The 18,569-nt window shown below is 31.7% G+C and overlaps 1 protein-coding gene across 1 annotated transcript in view; it reads right to left on the bottom strand.

Annotated features, from left to right (window-relative positions):
- LOC147078467 (cadherin-related tumor suppressor-like) overlaps nt 1–18,569 on the bottom strand; it is a 111,916-nt gene that overhangs the window by 45,722 nt on the left and 47,625 nt on the right. Inside the window, exon 7 of the mRNA XM_085960477.1 lies at nt 17,517–18,027. Coding sequence (XP_085816603.1) covers nt 17,517–18,027 — 511 coding nt within the window. The remainder of the gene's footprint in view (nt 1–17,516; nt 18,028–18,569) is intronic.

Here is an 18,569-nt window from a genome sequence, read left to right as displayed (position 1 = left end):
TATAGGTACAAGGAAGTACACTGGATGAGTTAAGCTGACCCCATTTTAAGAATTTATAAAATAACGTCCACCTATAGTCATCCTCACGTAGATGGAATATATCAACATCCGAAGCGATTTGATTGAACAGAGTTATTGCCCTCCCAATTGGCATCACCAATGGTAGGTTAGTTCTGCTCCTCGGGAGAACAAACAACTGATGCTCCCGATTTCTAAGATAGTTATCAGGGACACACAAGTCAATACTACAGAGAATGGCAGAGTTCTCATTCACACCACGTATAAGTCAAAAAAATACGTGGCCAAATATTGATATCTTCTAGCACTTAAACTACAGTATTAATTAGTAAGTAATTAGTATAATAAAGCAACAACTTAATTGGTAAGTATCATTGTAAAGAAGCCATATGAATTATCAACATAATACATGTAGGTAGGTACCTACTGCACAGAACAGATTAATAAATAGAATTCAGATAGGTCATACTCGACTACACTACACTACATTTTGAATCGGGGTTTTTATAGTGTCCTACGAAAATGAAGCACACGTTATATACGTGCAATAGTGCGTGTTGCAACCTTCAAATACACCAATATTGAATAAGCGTCAGTGCATAAACCGAAAGTAGTTATGGCAATATGAATAAACCAAATGAGTAGTACCTAAATCATTTTTTATAAATGTCATTACTGTAGAATCGTGAAACTATCAAAGAAGCTGAAGAAAATCTCGAGTCATTCAACCGGCCAAGTCAAAAAAAATATTACCAGGCCCTGAAATGGCATAATTTTATTAATTAGTACATTATTGTAGGTAACAACTTTGAACAATATGTTCAGCTTTAACCGGAACCATAGCATTCACATTTATATAAAAATACTTATAATTTATAGGCAGTCTAATCTAATATACTAAATAATCAATATTTAGATTATTTATTTGAACAATCGTATTATGATAATAATATGTAGGTACATAGTATTTAAATGTTAAGTATCCAATTGCCAACGTCAGTGGCTATAAATAATGGATTTTTTTATTATTATTACAGCAATATTTATATAAAAAATTAACCAAAATCACGTACCTATGTTAAAATAGCTGTGAAAGATGGCGGTTATCTATAAAAACGTTGTAGAATTGCCATTCAAGTTCATATGAATCCCTCTAGTTCAAACCGTTCGGCAGTTATTATATTGAACAGATTTTCTCTCTCTTCCATGATACGTATACATCGAAAAGATAATGTGTATAATCTATATTTATTTTTTTATTCATTAAAAATAATAAATTAATTGGTAGCAATAAAGTGATTAGAAAATTGAGTGCATGTTTATCCAAATCAAACGGCGTATCTACAGCAGTGACGGGTAAAAGGTTTTATAAATCTGAACAAGAGGTAGGTGGAAGCAAAAAGGACAGTTGATTAAGAATCTGGGAAGGCAGTTTGTATGTCACCGCCTGGGTGGCGAATGAAAAGGACGTTAGACGGAGTAATTGACTTTTTGATACGACGGAGGAGCCAGAAGGCCCGAATAAATTAATCACTATTCCAAGTTGCCGACTCACAATTTTTGGCGTAAAACCATAACGATTTTTATCTTTACAGCTTTTCTCAGAAATTGATAAGCTAAAATTTTATCTTTTATATAATAAACATGTTGCATTTTATATACCTATCTACTTGATAAAATAATTTTATTAGATTTTTAACACCAACTTAAAGCTCTTCATATTTTTTTTCGTTTATGATAATTATTTTTTCTCTTCGATTATTTTATAATATATAAAAGTATTTAATGAAACTTCTATGTGAGGTATACAGATTTCCCCAGTATAATGGATGCCGGTGATCCAGAACAAAAAATTGTCACATTACACAAAATAAAGTATTAGGGCAGGACGTTGTGCCAAGAGGTATTCGATTGATTTGGATACAGTGAATCTGTTTGGCACCAATGTCAAATGCATTTTGATTCTAATGTTCTATATTTAAAATGTATTTATATTTTTTCAGGTTTAATTACCCTCTGATGTGCGCCGGATGATGTAAATTGAAACGAGACAAATCAACGAAAATTGTCCGCCTTGTCATCTATATTATTTTTTTTCGCTGTCATATATACGCCGAACTCGGTGAGTTCATCAATCTAGCGGTGGCACTGATGTTGTTCAGCGCCCTTTGTAATGTTTACTCGCTGATTGACATGCCCAGCCTATTATCATCACGAACCTACTTTTATTTGCCTCCTGATTCATTTGTTTATTTTGTGGTATTTCAGCGATATTCCCAACATGCCCATTTGTATGCCACGTTGAGCTTCTTAAATTTCATATTTTACATGCATATGCGAGTATTGGTGGGACACATTGTATTAATACTACGTTCTAGGTACAAAGAAAAGTCACATTTAAAGTGCTCCAGTTTGGTTCCGCGAGAAATCACGTCGAACATAGATTTTTTATCGGACATAGATGTGGTTGTTGATTATGACATTTAAACATGCATTAAAGTTCTCATTTGAAGGCTCCTACGTCGTATCCTAGAAGTCTTTCGGCTATGTTGCAATCACAACAATATGCATGTGTCGTATGTATTCGCTGTTAATGGGAATCTGTCCTCTCATTGAAGACAACTGAATCGATCTTCTAGAGTTGAGTAAGAATACTGTATGTACATAGTGTTATGCACTTACATAATATAACAGATTGAGAATATCTCTCGTATTATTATATCACTTAATATCTTAACTGGCATTTGAACTCATATTAAGATTTCAGGCTTTATTGACAATAAAAATGATGTAAATATACCTTATGTATTAAAATATTGATATTACAGCATCCGGTCGCATAATATTATAATATATATGCGTGCATATAAAAATATGCACTGAACTATCATTAGATTTATCGCTTAACGTGAAATTATTGAAGCTAGTAAATTGAAAAAACTTTATTACCTATACCCAATACAAGTTTAAGTCAATATTACTACTAAAATGTCAATACATATTTTAACAGCGGTGAAGTAAAACAAGGGAACGAAAAAATCAAGAACGTGAGTAATCTTCTGGGTATGCCCGTAAGGAGGTGCGATTCTCGAGAGTGGAGAAATATGGGATAAACTTTAACACGTGTTAAATATTATGATATTTTCAGTATTTATATCTGTATCATCATAGCACACATTAAAATTCGTCATGTAAACAAAAAGTGCGTTTAATATAATACGTAAGTACTTAAAAAGTACTTAAAAACATCAGCGGGTTTTATATTTCTTGTGTTTTATGGCCTGTGGTATATGGCGACTGTTTTTTTTTTATTTTTATCTTATTAATCGTGAGTAAAATGTACCAAAATGCGTTATTCAAACAATGTTATTAAAATTGGATTTTTTTTTAAAATAACACTTTTTATGCCAAAAAATATATAACAATCGTGTTCATAAAATATACGTAAAAATGTTTATTACACAATATCTCTATTCATAGTCATTTATAGATTAAAGATGAAAGTAAAAATGAAATGAGTGGAAATAATATTGGCTGATATTGTTGTATCAAAAACTCATGAAGAAAACGGAATAATTCCAATGAGTTAATAAAAATATAGTAGTACAACCAATCTACGAGTAAGTTGGCTGCACAATAGGCTTAATTTATTGTAGGAGCTGAAAACACACATTCGATTTCGTGATTGGTGACAAAAATATTTATACCACGATTTCATATAATAAACCTACACATCATTCTAAAAAAAATGCCTGCACATTCTTATGAATTATCTAAATATAATTACTCCAACCGTTTAGTCGCCTCTAGTGTATCAAACACATTGACATGTTGACTGCTTAAGATTATTACATTTAAAAAATTCTACGATATCACACGAAACTTTATAAAATAATTATTATTTCTTCTGCTGAGATCTTCGTCGGTAGCAAACTGATACACATAATATTATAATGTTGTTACGTTAAAGCTTCTGTATAGATAGAGTGTGACATCATTGGTAAGGTATTTTTGGAATTTCAAAAAATACACGCTACTTAGGTAGATATTCAAAATAAGTTCATAAATAATTATGAATAATAATTATTTTGACAGTAGCTTAGGTGCGAGAAACTAATCTCCTTGTGAAATCAAATATATTCCAAAATCAGCAGTGAATCAAGATTATCCCACCACACAGCTAACATTAGTTCCAGAGCTAACGCCATCTGTTTAATTATTGTTCGCATACTCGTAAGTTAAACAGATGAATTCTCTATAGCCGTGGCAAAAGACTCAAATGAACTTCTCGTAAAAAGGTAACAGCGAAAGACTTATATGGCTTTGGGTACTTTTCCGAGAAAAATACTTGACAGAACTATTCGCGTCATTTGCAATTAATATGCGACTATGGACTACCGAACGCTAGGCTTCACGCACATCGTGATAGAATGCCTAATGAAAATATTTATGTAATGAAAACAAATGAATTTCTAAATTTGATATTATGCAATTTTTATATTTTATGAAATGCTCTTTTACTAGGTATATTCAACATTTGGACTTTTATGGTAAATTAACTATATAATAGTTTAAAAATCGGTATGGTATACAAGTAGGTACTACATATATGCGGCAATATATTATTAAAACATGCTATATGCAAAGATGTAGTATATTGAAAATGGAATTATTTGTATTTTCCCAAATTGCTGGAGAGAATTTCAGCTAATTTTCAGTTGCCATAAATAATAAACATGTAATGTGATTTATACATTTAACATATTCTATGAAAATCTGAAGCAGGTTCTAAATTTTAAAATATGTACATGCGTGTTACACAATAATTTAACTTTTAATGCATTCATTTTAATATAATATTTACTGTTTATTTTACAAAAAAAAAGTAGGTACAGCTAAATCGTTATTTGGAAGATAGATACAAATTCAAAATAAGATTTTTCAGATACATACTTTTTTTTACAGTAACGTTTATCTGCCTACCTACCTATTTTATTAAAATATTTATTAAAGCACAATAATTAATATGCGATATTAGTATTGACTCTTTTATTCGAATTCACATACCTACTTTGTTGTTAAAGTTGGTTTTGGCTATCTCAATTCTGCGCTTTAGCATTTTTAGGCTATACATAATATTTACCATAGGTAAATAAAATACATGATGATGTTAAAAAGCAAAACCTAGTTTAATAAAACCAAAATTTATAAAATAAAAACATTCTTTAGAATTTAGATGGATACAAAAAAATCAGAATGTTAGAAGTCTCTATTTTAAGAGCTCACTGAATCAATTAGGACGATTATGTTCTCGAAATACACTAAATTAGGATTGAGATATATTTTAAATTTTAAGTAAAACAATGATAAACACATCGCCATAGTTAAAAGTGTTGTCCAGGAAACACAAACATAATGGAGATGAGTTGCCTTCTGGACGAGACTGTAAGAAGGTTTAATTCTCAGAGTGGGGAATAAATTTAAACACGTATTAAAAATACCTATGCTATTTCCAATAGTTACGTCTGAAATATGTGTGGACAATCGGCGGGTTTTATGTTTCTTGAGGTCTATGACCTGACCATCATTAAGTAATACACCGAAAGTGGCTTTAACAACGTGGTACATGGCGGCTGGCAGTTTTATAATTTTTAATTACTATCTTAGTAATCTGTAGTCTGTACTGTGGTGTTGTCTTTGCCCATTGCATCTTTATCGATAAAATTGTGGCATTCTTAATAAATATAGAATTTAATAATATATTGTAGATAATTATTTCAGTCAGTCAATGCAATACGTTCAGTAATTTGCTGGGTGGAATTTTATTTATTTCAAGCAAGTATCTGTCTTCTATCGCGAAAAAATGTTCTCTCATTCCGAAAAGCGACATAAATGATATGATCTAACCTTCACGTAGGCCATAAATGCATACCAACCTCTGTAATTGCGGACTGGGATACCGATTAGTAAGCCATAAAGTATAATTGCCAATATGTCATTAGCCTATTCATTAATTTGACGTCACGCCATGAATCAAGCCAGTTCTGTTTTATTGGTTCACTCAATATAAGGTCGGGAGTAATTATTTATCATTTTTGATACAAAACAGCGGGCAATTGAAACTAACACAACTTAATTTCAATTTGAAAATATGACGGTGACAAATTGGATATAAAAATAATTATACACTTCCCATTTACTTTAAAAAAATTAAAGAAAAATCTATGTAATGTGCGGTAATTTTGTTATCTAATAGAAATGTATTCTTTCGAACAATACCTACATATAAGAGTAATATCATTTATGGCAATATAACTCCTGAACCTTGGAGTCATACAGTTATACTCTAAGAGTACTAACGCCAAGTCGTTAAGTTTGATGAAAGTACACGGAAGCGTAGAATTAAAAGCCGAGAAGAGTGAAAGAATCTAAGAAAGGTATTCAACTAAGAGTGAATCAAGACTAAATGACGATGATGTCAATGTAGAAACATAAATATAATATTTTTACACGTATTACTGAAGAGTTAAAAAAACAGTTTGCCATATGAAATGACATACACCATTTTAAATTTATTAGAAAACTAAAAATTAAAAGCTTTAGCAAAATTAGCGCACTATATATACCTACTATTTTACGAATTGAATTTGGTGGTAAATGAACTGAAACGCGGTGAACAATTACCTATTTAAAAATTAAAATCATAAAATATAATATATATTTAAGAAATGAAGGTAACTGAGATTGAAACCAAAAGCCTTATTATGTTAGTTCAAGAGCTTTTACGCTGTGGTATTTGAATTTATTCTCTAAAAGCTTACTATTATAAACAAATAAACGCTTTCAACGAGTAATGATAAGAAATATCACTTTATTTGAAATGTTTCATTAGTTGGCTTCCGTCGTTCAACGATTGTCAATGCAGAGAGTCTAAATTGAGGAATGACCGAGACTCGCCTTATCAGCGACAGGCAGCGTCTAAGAAATTTGTAGGGTCGTCAACTACTATGGCTCTATAAATAATTTCTAAATTCCTACAAAATATTTTCATAAAATTCTCATCGATTGAGTTATCGGTTATCGAGTTATCATTGTTCTCAATATGGGCAAATTAATAAATACATAGCGAAAATATCGGATGATTAACAAAACACTTTGTTTTAAAATCATGATAATAGAGTTCTACCACGTGAGCACCAATTCAATTGTTGTGGTATAAGTTGTTGAAGTAGTGCCATTGAATGGTCGCGGATTTAATCCGGACCATCCAGAAAATACCCAGAAATAATGGAAACTAAAATACCTAACGGGTAAAGAGTAGCAGGTAACCGATCTCGAGTAAGGAAGAATCCAGGATAAACTTAAATGGTTTATGCATTGACGCTCTTTTAATATAGTGTATTCATTCATTACACTCACACATTTAAAACCCTGCATCAAAATGTAGCGTATTGAATAATGTAGCATATCGGAATTCTATTTATTGTGGGACGTTTTCAAAAGTAGCAGAAACACTCTGGTAATCGGTCAATCCGAGCACTCGAATTATAGAAACACATAATTACTATTGTTGAAGATAGATGTCAAATAATTTTGACCTGTAATATCTACAGAGCACTAAGTAAGAACTTAAATAATGCTGTTGAAATATATACCTATGTTATAAAATTAACACGTAATATTTTATAATATATATGTTGAAGAAAAGTTAGTGTTGGTAGCCCTAGATGTGTCAGTAGATGGGAGCCCAGAACAACGAATCGAGAGGAAATCGTAATTAACACGATCGGCAGGCAGAGAATAGTTTAAAAAACGCCTCCTCCCGCGTAGCGCGGAGTCCGACTACTTTATTTTATTGCCGGCCAATTACTGTGTTCGATAATAATATTTCGGGGTCGATAAACGGCTGCGATGAGATAAACAGTCACACTCTACGGCAAAATCACTCGACGCGGCATCTGGGAACGCCTATTTTCTGTAATATATTATCATATTTGATCAGTCGTCAAATTATTAAAATTGTTAAGCAGTAAAACATACATCCTTCACTTTTCTTTCTCTAGTACCTATCTAGGTAGAAAACACTCGGTGGTGTGATTTCAATTTGTTGAGTTTGGTGAATTTAATTAAGAACAAAAACTATCACGTATAAAATACGTTAAATAATAATTAATTAAAATTACATTGCAATATATTTTAAAGGTTAATTAACACAAACAAAATACAAAATTACTAAAGAATGCGGACTGTAAATACGATCATAATTTATTATACGTAATATTTAAGGTAAATCATTCTACAGTGGCACCATAGGCGATTCGCGCGTGTATTGAATTGCTTGCAACAATGCTTGTTTCAATGCTAGCAAACAATACCACTACAACTGCAAGCCGCATTTGCCGTACCCATGGTGCCATTGTAAAACGATTTACCTTATACCAGTTGATAAGGGGCGTCTTGTTTGGGTGGGAGATCATCGAAAAAGGTTTACTTTATGTTTTGTCTACGGTTATTTTGTTTTTTTTCTCAACGATCGTGGTATTCATATATACTATTATGTTGGTAACATTTGGTATAGTAAATATATAAACGTACATGTATTGGTTTAAAATGGGATTACGTTATGTATTTCTGGAGCCGAATGGTAAATGGCGTATCTGTCAGTTTATGCCAAACTATATTCTCATATTAGTCTCGATGGTTATTGGTATATTTAGTGAAGATTGCCACTCAACTGGTTTTGTGCATAATAAATGATACGAATATCAATTAAAAATGTGTGCGTTTAAAATTATATGACTTTATTTTTGACATGTTTGAAAATTTTGCGATTTTAGAGTGACATTTTTACCTCTTTAATTATTATAAAACTTTTCAGCGATGTTTGTTGGTTATTGAAAAGATCTTTTGTACCAATTAAAAAGGTCGGGGTCATCAAAAAGGTTAAAAGTAGATTGAAAGAAAAAAAATTCTTTTATGTTTTACGAAATCTAAAAGCACTCTTGTCTCAGTCATTTTATATGTTAGGTACCTACATATTTTTATCATCATATTTTCTGGCGTTTAATATTTTCAATCGCAGAGCACGCCAATTAAGTTTGCGCTTTGCCATTTTTTGGCAGAGAGATCGATACGTCTACCCCCCGAGCTAAATAAATTTGCATCTCGGTTGAACATTCCACGGTGTGGAGTTTGACTCAGCCTAAAAAGCGGTTCCTCCCAAAATCTTCTTATTCCAAGATCATATTATTTTTACTCAAAACTACCACATTTGAAAATATAAAATACACCATATTATTTATTGTATTAAACATAATTTTCGGAAAAATACTTGTAGCTACACATATTATGATCATAACAAAATTACATTCGATATAAATAAACAGAATTTTAAATTATACGCATATTGTCATATCGTTTTTAAGTATTTTTTTTAATAAATAGAAAATACATTAGGTATTCAAAAATATTTCCGCTATATTAGAGAAAACTTAATGAACTATACTTGAATGATAGACATAGCAATACAAATTTTAAATAGTAAGATAGGATCTTTTAACAAACGATGTAAGTTTTTACATACGTATTGACTATCTAACATTTTAATAAATTGTCTCAAATTGCAATCTTCATCATTCAATTAGAAATATGCATATTATATAGGTACATAATAAATTTTGACAAATTATGCAAAATCGTTACCCAGGTTGGGTTAGGTTAGGTAATATAAACATACCATTACACTTCATAACCTTTTTGATCCTAGGAGGATCATATTATGGGCCTCCAAAAAGTGGAGATTGTATTAACAGCTTTTTTTTTGTTTTTACGAGAAATAGATATTAGCCACTTGCTCAACAAGGTCTATTCTCTGGGTCCAAATACGATAGAAAAAACCACTTGAAAATTTGCCACACCAGAGATTCCAGCTCGTAACCCACGATATTATAAGCCGAGACATTACCATACTAATAGAAAGGTTCGCCAAAATTGAATTATATACTTATCATAAGTATATTAAAAAATACCGTAATACATACTCAGCAATAGTTCTAAATATACTGATATAAATTTGATAAATTAAATTAGGTATATCTTCGTAATCTAATACAAATATAAAATCCTTGTTGTAAGTATATGATACACAATAATTTTTGAGTATTTCAACAAATTTTTGCGCCTGGTATATTGTACATAAACGTACAAATTCATTATGGCCAAGAAAATTTTATTAAAATACCATATTATGGTAGAATTTAAATTGTTAAATTATAAATATCATAATAATTTAATATCAAAGTCATATAAACAAATGCGATATTATTGTATTTTATACGGATTTTTATAATGCGTACAAAATACCGTTCGGTGAAATGCTGGACGAATAACATGTCATCCGGTGTCAATAGTGTCCGTATAAGTATATGTTCACAGCTATACGTAATTTAAATCTAAATTGTATTGTAGGTTATTTTCCTCAATTATTATTTTTACTTATATATAAATATATATCATAAGTACCTAGGAACTTATATGGAAATCGAGAATGTTATTTCATTTGAAAATCTCTGCTTTGCCGCGACTTTGCCACTTGTTTATTTTTCTAACAATGTGGTTTACAGCACACAACAGTCGATTCGGCAACCGATTATGTATGAATGTCGAACGTCCGCCCTCGCACACTACATACATACCGACGATTATAATGAAACGCCTAAAAAGCATTCGTATCAATAACAAATAATTTAAAACTGACAAAAAAATTAAAAACACTGACAACCACCTCAAAAATATTCAAAAAAATGTTAACCTTTATGAATTAAAAAATGTTGAATGAGTATGCGATAATTTTTGGCGCCTTGTTGTGTTGTATTTATTACATTTCATTGCCCTCCAAGTAGTTCAATATTTTATACGAGGATTTCTTAATTTTTATGTAGATACTTTGTTTAGATTTTTTAATATTATTTGTAAGTATATTATAATTATGCGCCGAATCATTAGAAAAATTTTCCGTGGTGGTCTGAAAGTACCAATCCGCCCCTTATTCTCATTGTGCTAACACCGCGACTGGCGTGTTTGGAGTACTTGGTTATTAGATATAATTGACGTGTTATTTAAATGTGGTAATTAAAAGGTCAGCAGTGATTGTGTTTGTAAGTGATCTGTGTTTTTTTTGAAAATCAAAAACGATCATTGCACAATAGTGATATTTATCAAGAAATTAGTATCAATATAAACATAAAACTGTAATATAATGTACCTCGCTAAAATTAAGTAGCCAGCTACATAGCTGCTTATCAATATTGTGGTAATATATTGAAATATCTAAATATATATTCAAGAACAAGGAAATTCTAAAACAGAAATTATTGGCAATGCAAAAAATCTAAATCATAACAGCTGATATAGTAAATATACATAGCGTATAACATATTAATATATTTTTATAATTTAATAGCACCTATTTCTAAGTTATATTAAGTGTATTTAAAATATAGATGCCTATGTTTTTTTGTGTTTTTTGTATTTTCTTTTGTTTTTAGATATTTTCCAGGTACATATCCTCAAATATGATCGTGCGTGCTCCAAAGATGCTGGGGCAAATGTCACGGTTGACCGAATAAAAATCTCTGGGCAAAATGTGAAATTTACAGCTCATATATCCAGACTGTAGCCAGTCGCGTGTTGGCTTCTCATAACTTGGCTCAAATGAACAAAGCTGAGTTACCTAAATTCAACTAAGAGCGTCTGTAAGAGATATCTGGTTTAAACACTACACCCTGAATTACAAGTAAAAATAGTGTTACAAATTATTATTGTAACGTTATTTAAATTAACGTAAACGACAACGACTTCTTCTTGCAGAAATCATGAAACACAAAAATATTTATTATACTTTTAACTCAGAAGCATAATAAATACGATTCGTACCAGTGACGTCCCTAGACAAAATGCCGCCCCTAGGCAGCGTCAAAATGCCGCCCCATTTTTTTTTTATATCTAAGAAATGTGTTGTATCGATGCATTAATAACAAAATATATACCACTAAAACATACAAAATTAAATTTAGATATTAAAAGCGAATAAACATAATATTAGTTAGACACTTACCCAAATCACCAGAGTCTGAGATTCTATTTGTTGATATGTCTGACAAATTTAGTTTGCAGAGTACCATTTAGTAATAATACGTAGATGTATTATTTTCACACTATTTTTCTATGCTATTATTGTACAACATGTAAACAAAATCATTCTCCTTATCATTCATTTATTATGAACATACTTTTAATCACAAATACACTATTAATTAATTGTCTCAACACTCAACCGTTACAATAAACAAACTTTCCTGGCCTTTTTTGTAGCAAAGTCCGTAACTATGTCATCCAAATCTAATTTATATGCCATTTCTGCTTCAATAGACAATATTGCAAGTCCATTTAGCCTTTCTTCGGTCATCCTAGATCGGAGATAATTTTTAATAATTTTCAGTTTTGAAAAACTCTTCTGCGCTAGCCACCGTTATTGGCGTTGTCAATATTATCCTAATTGAAGTGACCGTATTTGGATAGATTTCTTTCAAATTATTATCATAAATAAATTTTAATACGTCATGTGGCGAAGACTTTTCAGTCACAAGTCTACACAGTAATTTTAACTCCTCACAAAGCTCCACTGCATCGACATCAGATGTGCCGTTTGCAGTGAGTTTAATTTCTAAATTTTGACAATCTTCCAATAAATTTTCAGGAGTCATATTTCTTAAGAGGCTAATATTATACATAAATTTGAAAAATCTTCCGTGATATTTTAATTCCTCAAATCGATCTTCAATTGAATTTATAGCCTTATCTACTACCTGGTTGAAAAACTCGACTTCAAATTTTTTTTCAGGGTTATGTAGAGGCGTTTCATCACAGCTCTCATACTCGAAATGTTTCGGTACTCTTCGTCTTCTGCAATCTGTTTCTTTGGGAAATTCTGCAGGTATTTCGAGGGCTTCTGCTAATTGGTGTGCGATTATTTTCATTTGTACTAAGCCATTTTTTCTATAATTGCGCAAAAAATTTAAAACAGCTTCAATGGAATCAAGCGCGCTGGTTATATTAAATTCTATCATTTGCAACTGTTTACTGACTGGATTTATAGAACTCAAAATATCATACCAAACTATGAGACAATTTATAAATTTAAAGTTGCATATATTTTTTGATAATGCGATGGCATCATTTTTGGTCTGCAAACTATTTTCAGTGTGTGAATTGGCATGTTTCTCTTCAATATATAATAAGGCATCGTAGATTTCTACCAATTGGTATCTAATAGGCCTGATTGCTTCGATTCGGGACTCCCATCGCGTATCAGAAACTGCCTTTAATGTTAATGATGGTAAAAATTTTAAAAGCATATTCCATCTATCAGTAGATGCCGAGAAAAAAACATAAATCTTTTGGATTAACCCAAAAAATGATATCGCATCTAAGTTGCATTTTGCAGCATCATTTACCACTAAATTTAGCGTATGTGAGTTACAAGGTACATAAAATGCACGAGGATTTATGTCTCGAATATGCTTTTGGACACCATTCTTTTTTCCCCGCATATTCGCACCATTATCATAACTTTGACCTCTCATGTTATGTATATTTATGTTTAAATTTTCTAGTTCTTCAACAATGCGTTTTGCTAATCCTGCTCCAGTTTTATCGTCAATTTCTATAAAACCTAAAAAATGCTCACGTACTTCCTCTGAGTGTTTTCGAACAAATCGTACTATAATCGACATCTGTTCTATATGTCCTATGTCAGGTGTACAATCTAATATAAGAGAAAAATATTTTGCCTCATTTAACATATTAATAATTTCTGATTTGATTTTTTGCGACATTATGGCAATTAATTCATTTTGAATTCTTGGTCCAAGATAATGAGTAGTGCGGGGCTTACAGCTTATGGTTTTCAAATGTTCCTTAATAACATTATCAAACAGTCCAAAACATTCAATTAATTTTAAGAAATTTCCATTGTGCAGTGTGTTGATTGTGGACTTAGGTCCGCGTAAAGCCATATTATGCACCGCCATGACTCGCAAAACTGCACATAATCGAGTTAAAATTGACCGCCACCGTATAATTTCTTCATTGAAAAGTTTTTGTTGACAACAATCAATTGTTTTATTTAGCTTTAATCTGATTAGAATATCTTGCCAGATTGAAAAGTTTTCATGGTGATTTTTTGACTTTTCGTGGGTTTGTATAGTTTGCGACAAGTTTTTCCAATTATCATAGCCAACTGATGATCCCATTCTAGTCTCACATTTTTTTTTATTAAATATTATACAGCAAAAGCAATGCGCAGAATCATTTTTTACAGAATACACTAACCAAGTTCTTTCATTATGTTTCGCCATTTTTCAACGTACGTTCATAATATGCATTGGAAAACTTTCTATTGCACGTATTGATAGGATAATCAGCAAGTTTTTTCTGTATAGGTTCTTTTTTTAATATCATTATCCTTGTACTTTCATCAAGAAAACTTGGCCAAAAATGTGGATCATCAAAATTATTGTCTTCTTCTTTGTCTAAATAATCAAAATTATCGTCGTCTGAATTATTATCGTTGGCATCGTAATTTACATTCTCTTCTAGCGTTGTAGCATCTGATTCTTGAATTATTGGTTCTTTAGTTTTAGACGATAGGTATTCTGCGCTGACTTTCTGATTTTGCTTTTCACTCTTGATAAAATAATTGTTAAGTGTACCTGTATTATTTGTAGCATTTGCCTCCTTTCGTTCTCTTATCTTTTTATACGCTGCTCCTGAAAGTCGTTGTCTTGCACTCATGTTGATGATTTAAATAAACCACAAATCCACACTATTATCAGCAAAAGATATGTTTACAAAAAAACGAATTAAAATAAGGTATTGTTATTCACAGCACAATAATTACTAACAAATAGTAGTAAACAGATGATATTATAATCTAGGTAGGTATCTACTAGTGTAAATTTTTATTACAATTAGCAGGTACTTAACGTAAATACCTATTATATGCACGAATACTAGATTATGTCAAATATCAATTTTACAATAGGTACATCCAGCAACTTTTAAATCTCGCGGGTGACTGGCAAAAATGTTTGGATAAATTAAAAAATACGGATGTATATACCTATAAATCTCCACCATAAATTTTATTGTTTCGTTACCTACGTTGACATATTGGTATAAAATATTATTTTGTTTCAATAACTTCTTGGCTCATTGGCGCCATATAATTGGCTTTTGCGCAGCCACTGTTATGAAAGGAACTCTTTAATCTGAGTAAATGACATTATATTATGCATAATGTGTCTAGGTGGCAAAATACTCCTAAAAATATTTTTTATTGGCATTTGTATTACGAACCCGAGCAGTTAAAAATAATAGAAAAAATCACTGGCTGAGAGTGGTGACATCATACTAAAATCGCCGCAAATACCTACTCACTACTGGGTAATAAATAATATAAATAAAAAACATCCGGAGCCGTGAAGTACTACACATATTCGGTGCTCCGGCGCCGTTCCTGCTCCGGGTAAAACCCCATTACTGCTTACTCCTGCTCCGAGCTCCGCTCCAACGCTCTGGTTATAATATAACTAAGATTAGGTACCTAGCTATTTCTATATAATACCAAATGATCCTCCTCGATTTGCCGCCCTTCGAGTATCTGCCGCCCCCAAGCGATGCTCAATCTGCCTACCCCCACGGGACGTCACTGATTCGTACCTATTAGTTATTCATCAATAGATTAACTATTTCTATGCTAACAGTTTGCTTATCAGCGTCAGCGTGCTAACCAATAACTGTAGAATTATGAGTAACACAGACGTTTATTACTCCATTAATAGAATTTTTCCAAGTAGATAATAATTTAATTTTACAAATATTTAAATATTTATTTAAAAATACATGTTTTTGATAATATTTCTAGAACATTTGTTAGGCAAATTTATTTGCAGTTTTCTATATCTGTTTTATAATCATAATATTATTATGTGCATTGTAGGATCATTTTCAGTTGGAATTATTCATCTGTTGGTTGAGAAAATATATTATTATTATATTCGTAAGAAAATCTAGCTCCACTGAATGAATTAAACTTGGCGCGTCGAAATCCTCTCATTTCATTACTTGAGTCAGGTTACGAGAAGTAAATATGCCGACCGGTCACGGTGAAATATTACAGAATCACCCGGCTATTGGAGCAATATGGCTATTATTTTGATCGGAAAGGATGTATTGGCTCCGCGTGAGCTGGCATTGCATTTGTTTGTCAAAACCGTTGTCGTTGTCGATTTGATTAATGGACTTGCCAATGACGAAAGGGAATGCTTTTTTTACAATGAAATGCTGTAAATAAAAGAAACGTTCCTTTCATACCAGTATGCAAAGGTTTCTCATTGTAAGGGTGACCTCCATATGACCAAGACATAATTTAAAATAAAATATTATTAGTGTAAATATTTAGTATACACGTATATGATGTTTGAAAAAGATATTTCAAAAATTATCTTCGCTTTACGAGTATGTAGAATAGTTATTTTTAAATATTATTATATGCAATAGATTTGACAAAAATCGTTTAAAATTAACAGCTATTAAACTATGAATACTTAGGTATGTTCTAATGCAGTCGTAATTTAAAATTATCTGTTGGATAGTTGGTTAATATTATGTTAGAATACCTACGTGGTAAAATTTCTTTCTAATATTATGTTAATTAAAGCTTATTTATAACACCTACTTGGCCCTCATATTCCAGTGCGTAAGATGCTGGTCTTTTATCCGGGGGCTTCGGGATTGATTTCCGATGAGGAATTTATTTATGTAATTTTGAAAAGCTTGGGTTTTTATGATTGTTTCACTTATATTACACTAGAGTTTCTCTACACTATTGTCATGGGACATCATGGTCTCTTGTAGTATTGGAAAAAATAATATAATATTACATTCGTTACTGTTCTGGCAGAAGACACTAATTCGAAAAAATGACATATTGAGTTAGTTATACCAAAATGTTCCTTATTTCAAACTTTACCGTCTGGAAACCTTCTTAATAAATAAACTGTCTTTATTTTAAAGTCATCCTTTTCACAATAACTTAATAAACTCACATGATAGACCATTTCAAACATTTTAACAACTTCAAAGTCAAATTACTCAAAACTAGTATTCTCCAGTTAGTGTGTTCAGTCAGAACAGAGACGAATATAAGTATTTTCATATATGTTTCTTTAACATCTAATATTGTCGATAGAATATGTACCTATCATGTTAACGTTCCGTAAACATACCTAATACCTATTACTTAAAAAAATGGAACATAGAAATAGAAAATAGTTATTTGATGTTCTCGTATTAAGCTTTTTAAAATGGTTTCGGTACTTTGTAACGTAAAATTATAAAATAAAAAAAGGTTTCTTATTGAAAGAAATACGACTTACCGGTGTCCATAGCAACCAGTGTCAATGTGTACTCTGCTTGCGATTCTCGATCCAGAGCTCTCAGAAGTGAAATCTCTCCAGTAGAAGCGTTGATCCTAAACAGATCCGCGTCGCCTTCCTTGATAAAATATCTCACTTGATTATTGAACGGTGGTGTATCTGCATCATATGCCCTAACAGTAATCACATATCCTCCATTTGGAGGTATGACATTTTCCATCACGTAGGCAAGATAGGGGGAGTCCAGGAATGTTGGAGGATTATCATTGATATCTGCAATAGTTATTGACAGTTCAGCTGCGTCATTTCTGACAGATCCTCTGGCTGTTCCGGCGCAGTCTTCGGCTCGTACTCTGAGGAGGTATCGTGACTTGCGCTCGTAGTTGAGATTCTTGGCAACGCGGACTACGCCACCGTCCTCACTGATGCTGAAATCGCGATTGTCGTCACCTGATGCAATCGAGTAGCGGACGCGCCCGTTTGTGCCTTCGTCGATATCTGTTGCTGAGACCTGTAATATAAAAACATCGTAAGTGTAAAAAACGATATGAATAGTGTAAAAAGTATACTTAAATTTAGTTTTTATACGGTATAAATTGATTAACAACATGTTGTGTAGATTTAATTGATTTAAGTTTTGTACTTTTCGGTGTGTTACTTTTTGCAATATGTGTTTTGCCCAAGAACAACTAAACCCAGGCTGTGGCGTTGAATTATTTCTAACCCGGTAACTCGGAATATTTAGTTGAAATTATTACCTACCATTTATTTTAATATGTATCAATCATCATTTTTTACTGACAGTTTATTGTACAAACCATATTGCATTCGAAGTATGGGCGAAACCAGTACTACACACAAAGTATACTGTTGTGTGTCACGGTCTGATAGTTATGGGTCTTAGTTTCGCATATCAGCATCATCAGAAATCTTGCACACTCACCAATGAATGGTAAATGCACAACTGACACAGAATACAGTTTAGTATCGTTTATATACCAAATTGATTTATTAAAAGATCGTAAAACCATTATTACGATGTTAAGAATTACC

Source organism: Rhyacophila brunnea, unplaced genomic scaffold (genome assembly GCF_057557595.1).
Source record: "Rhyacophila brunnea isolate RB1 unplaced genomic scaffold, BYU_Rbru_1.0 scaffold_11, whole genome shotgun sequence".
Lineage (NCBI taxonomy): Eukaryota > Metazoa > Arthropoda > Insecta > Trichoptera > Rhyacophilidae > Rhyacophila > Rhyacophila brunnea.
Note: the sequence above shows the minus strand (reverse complement) of the source record. Positions and strands in the feature narration are given on the sequence as shown.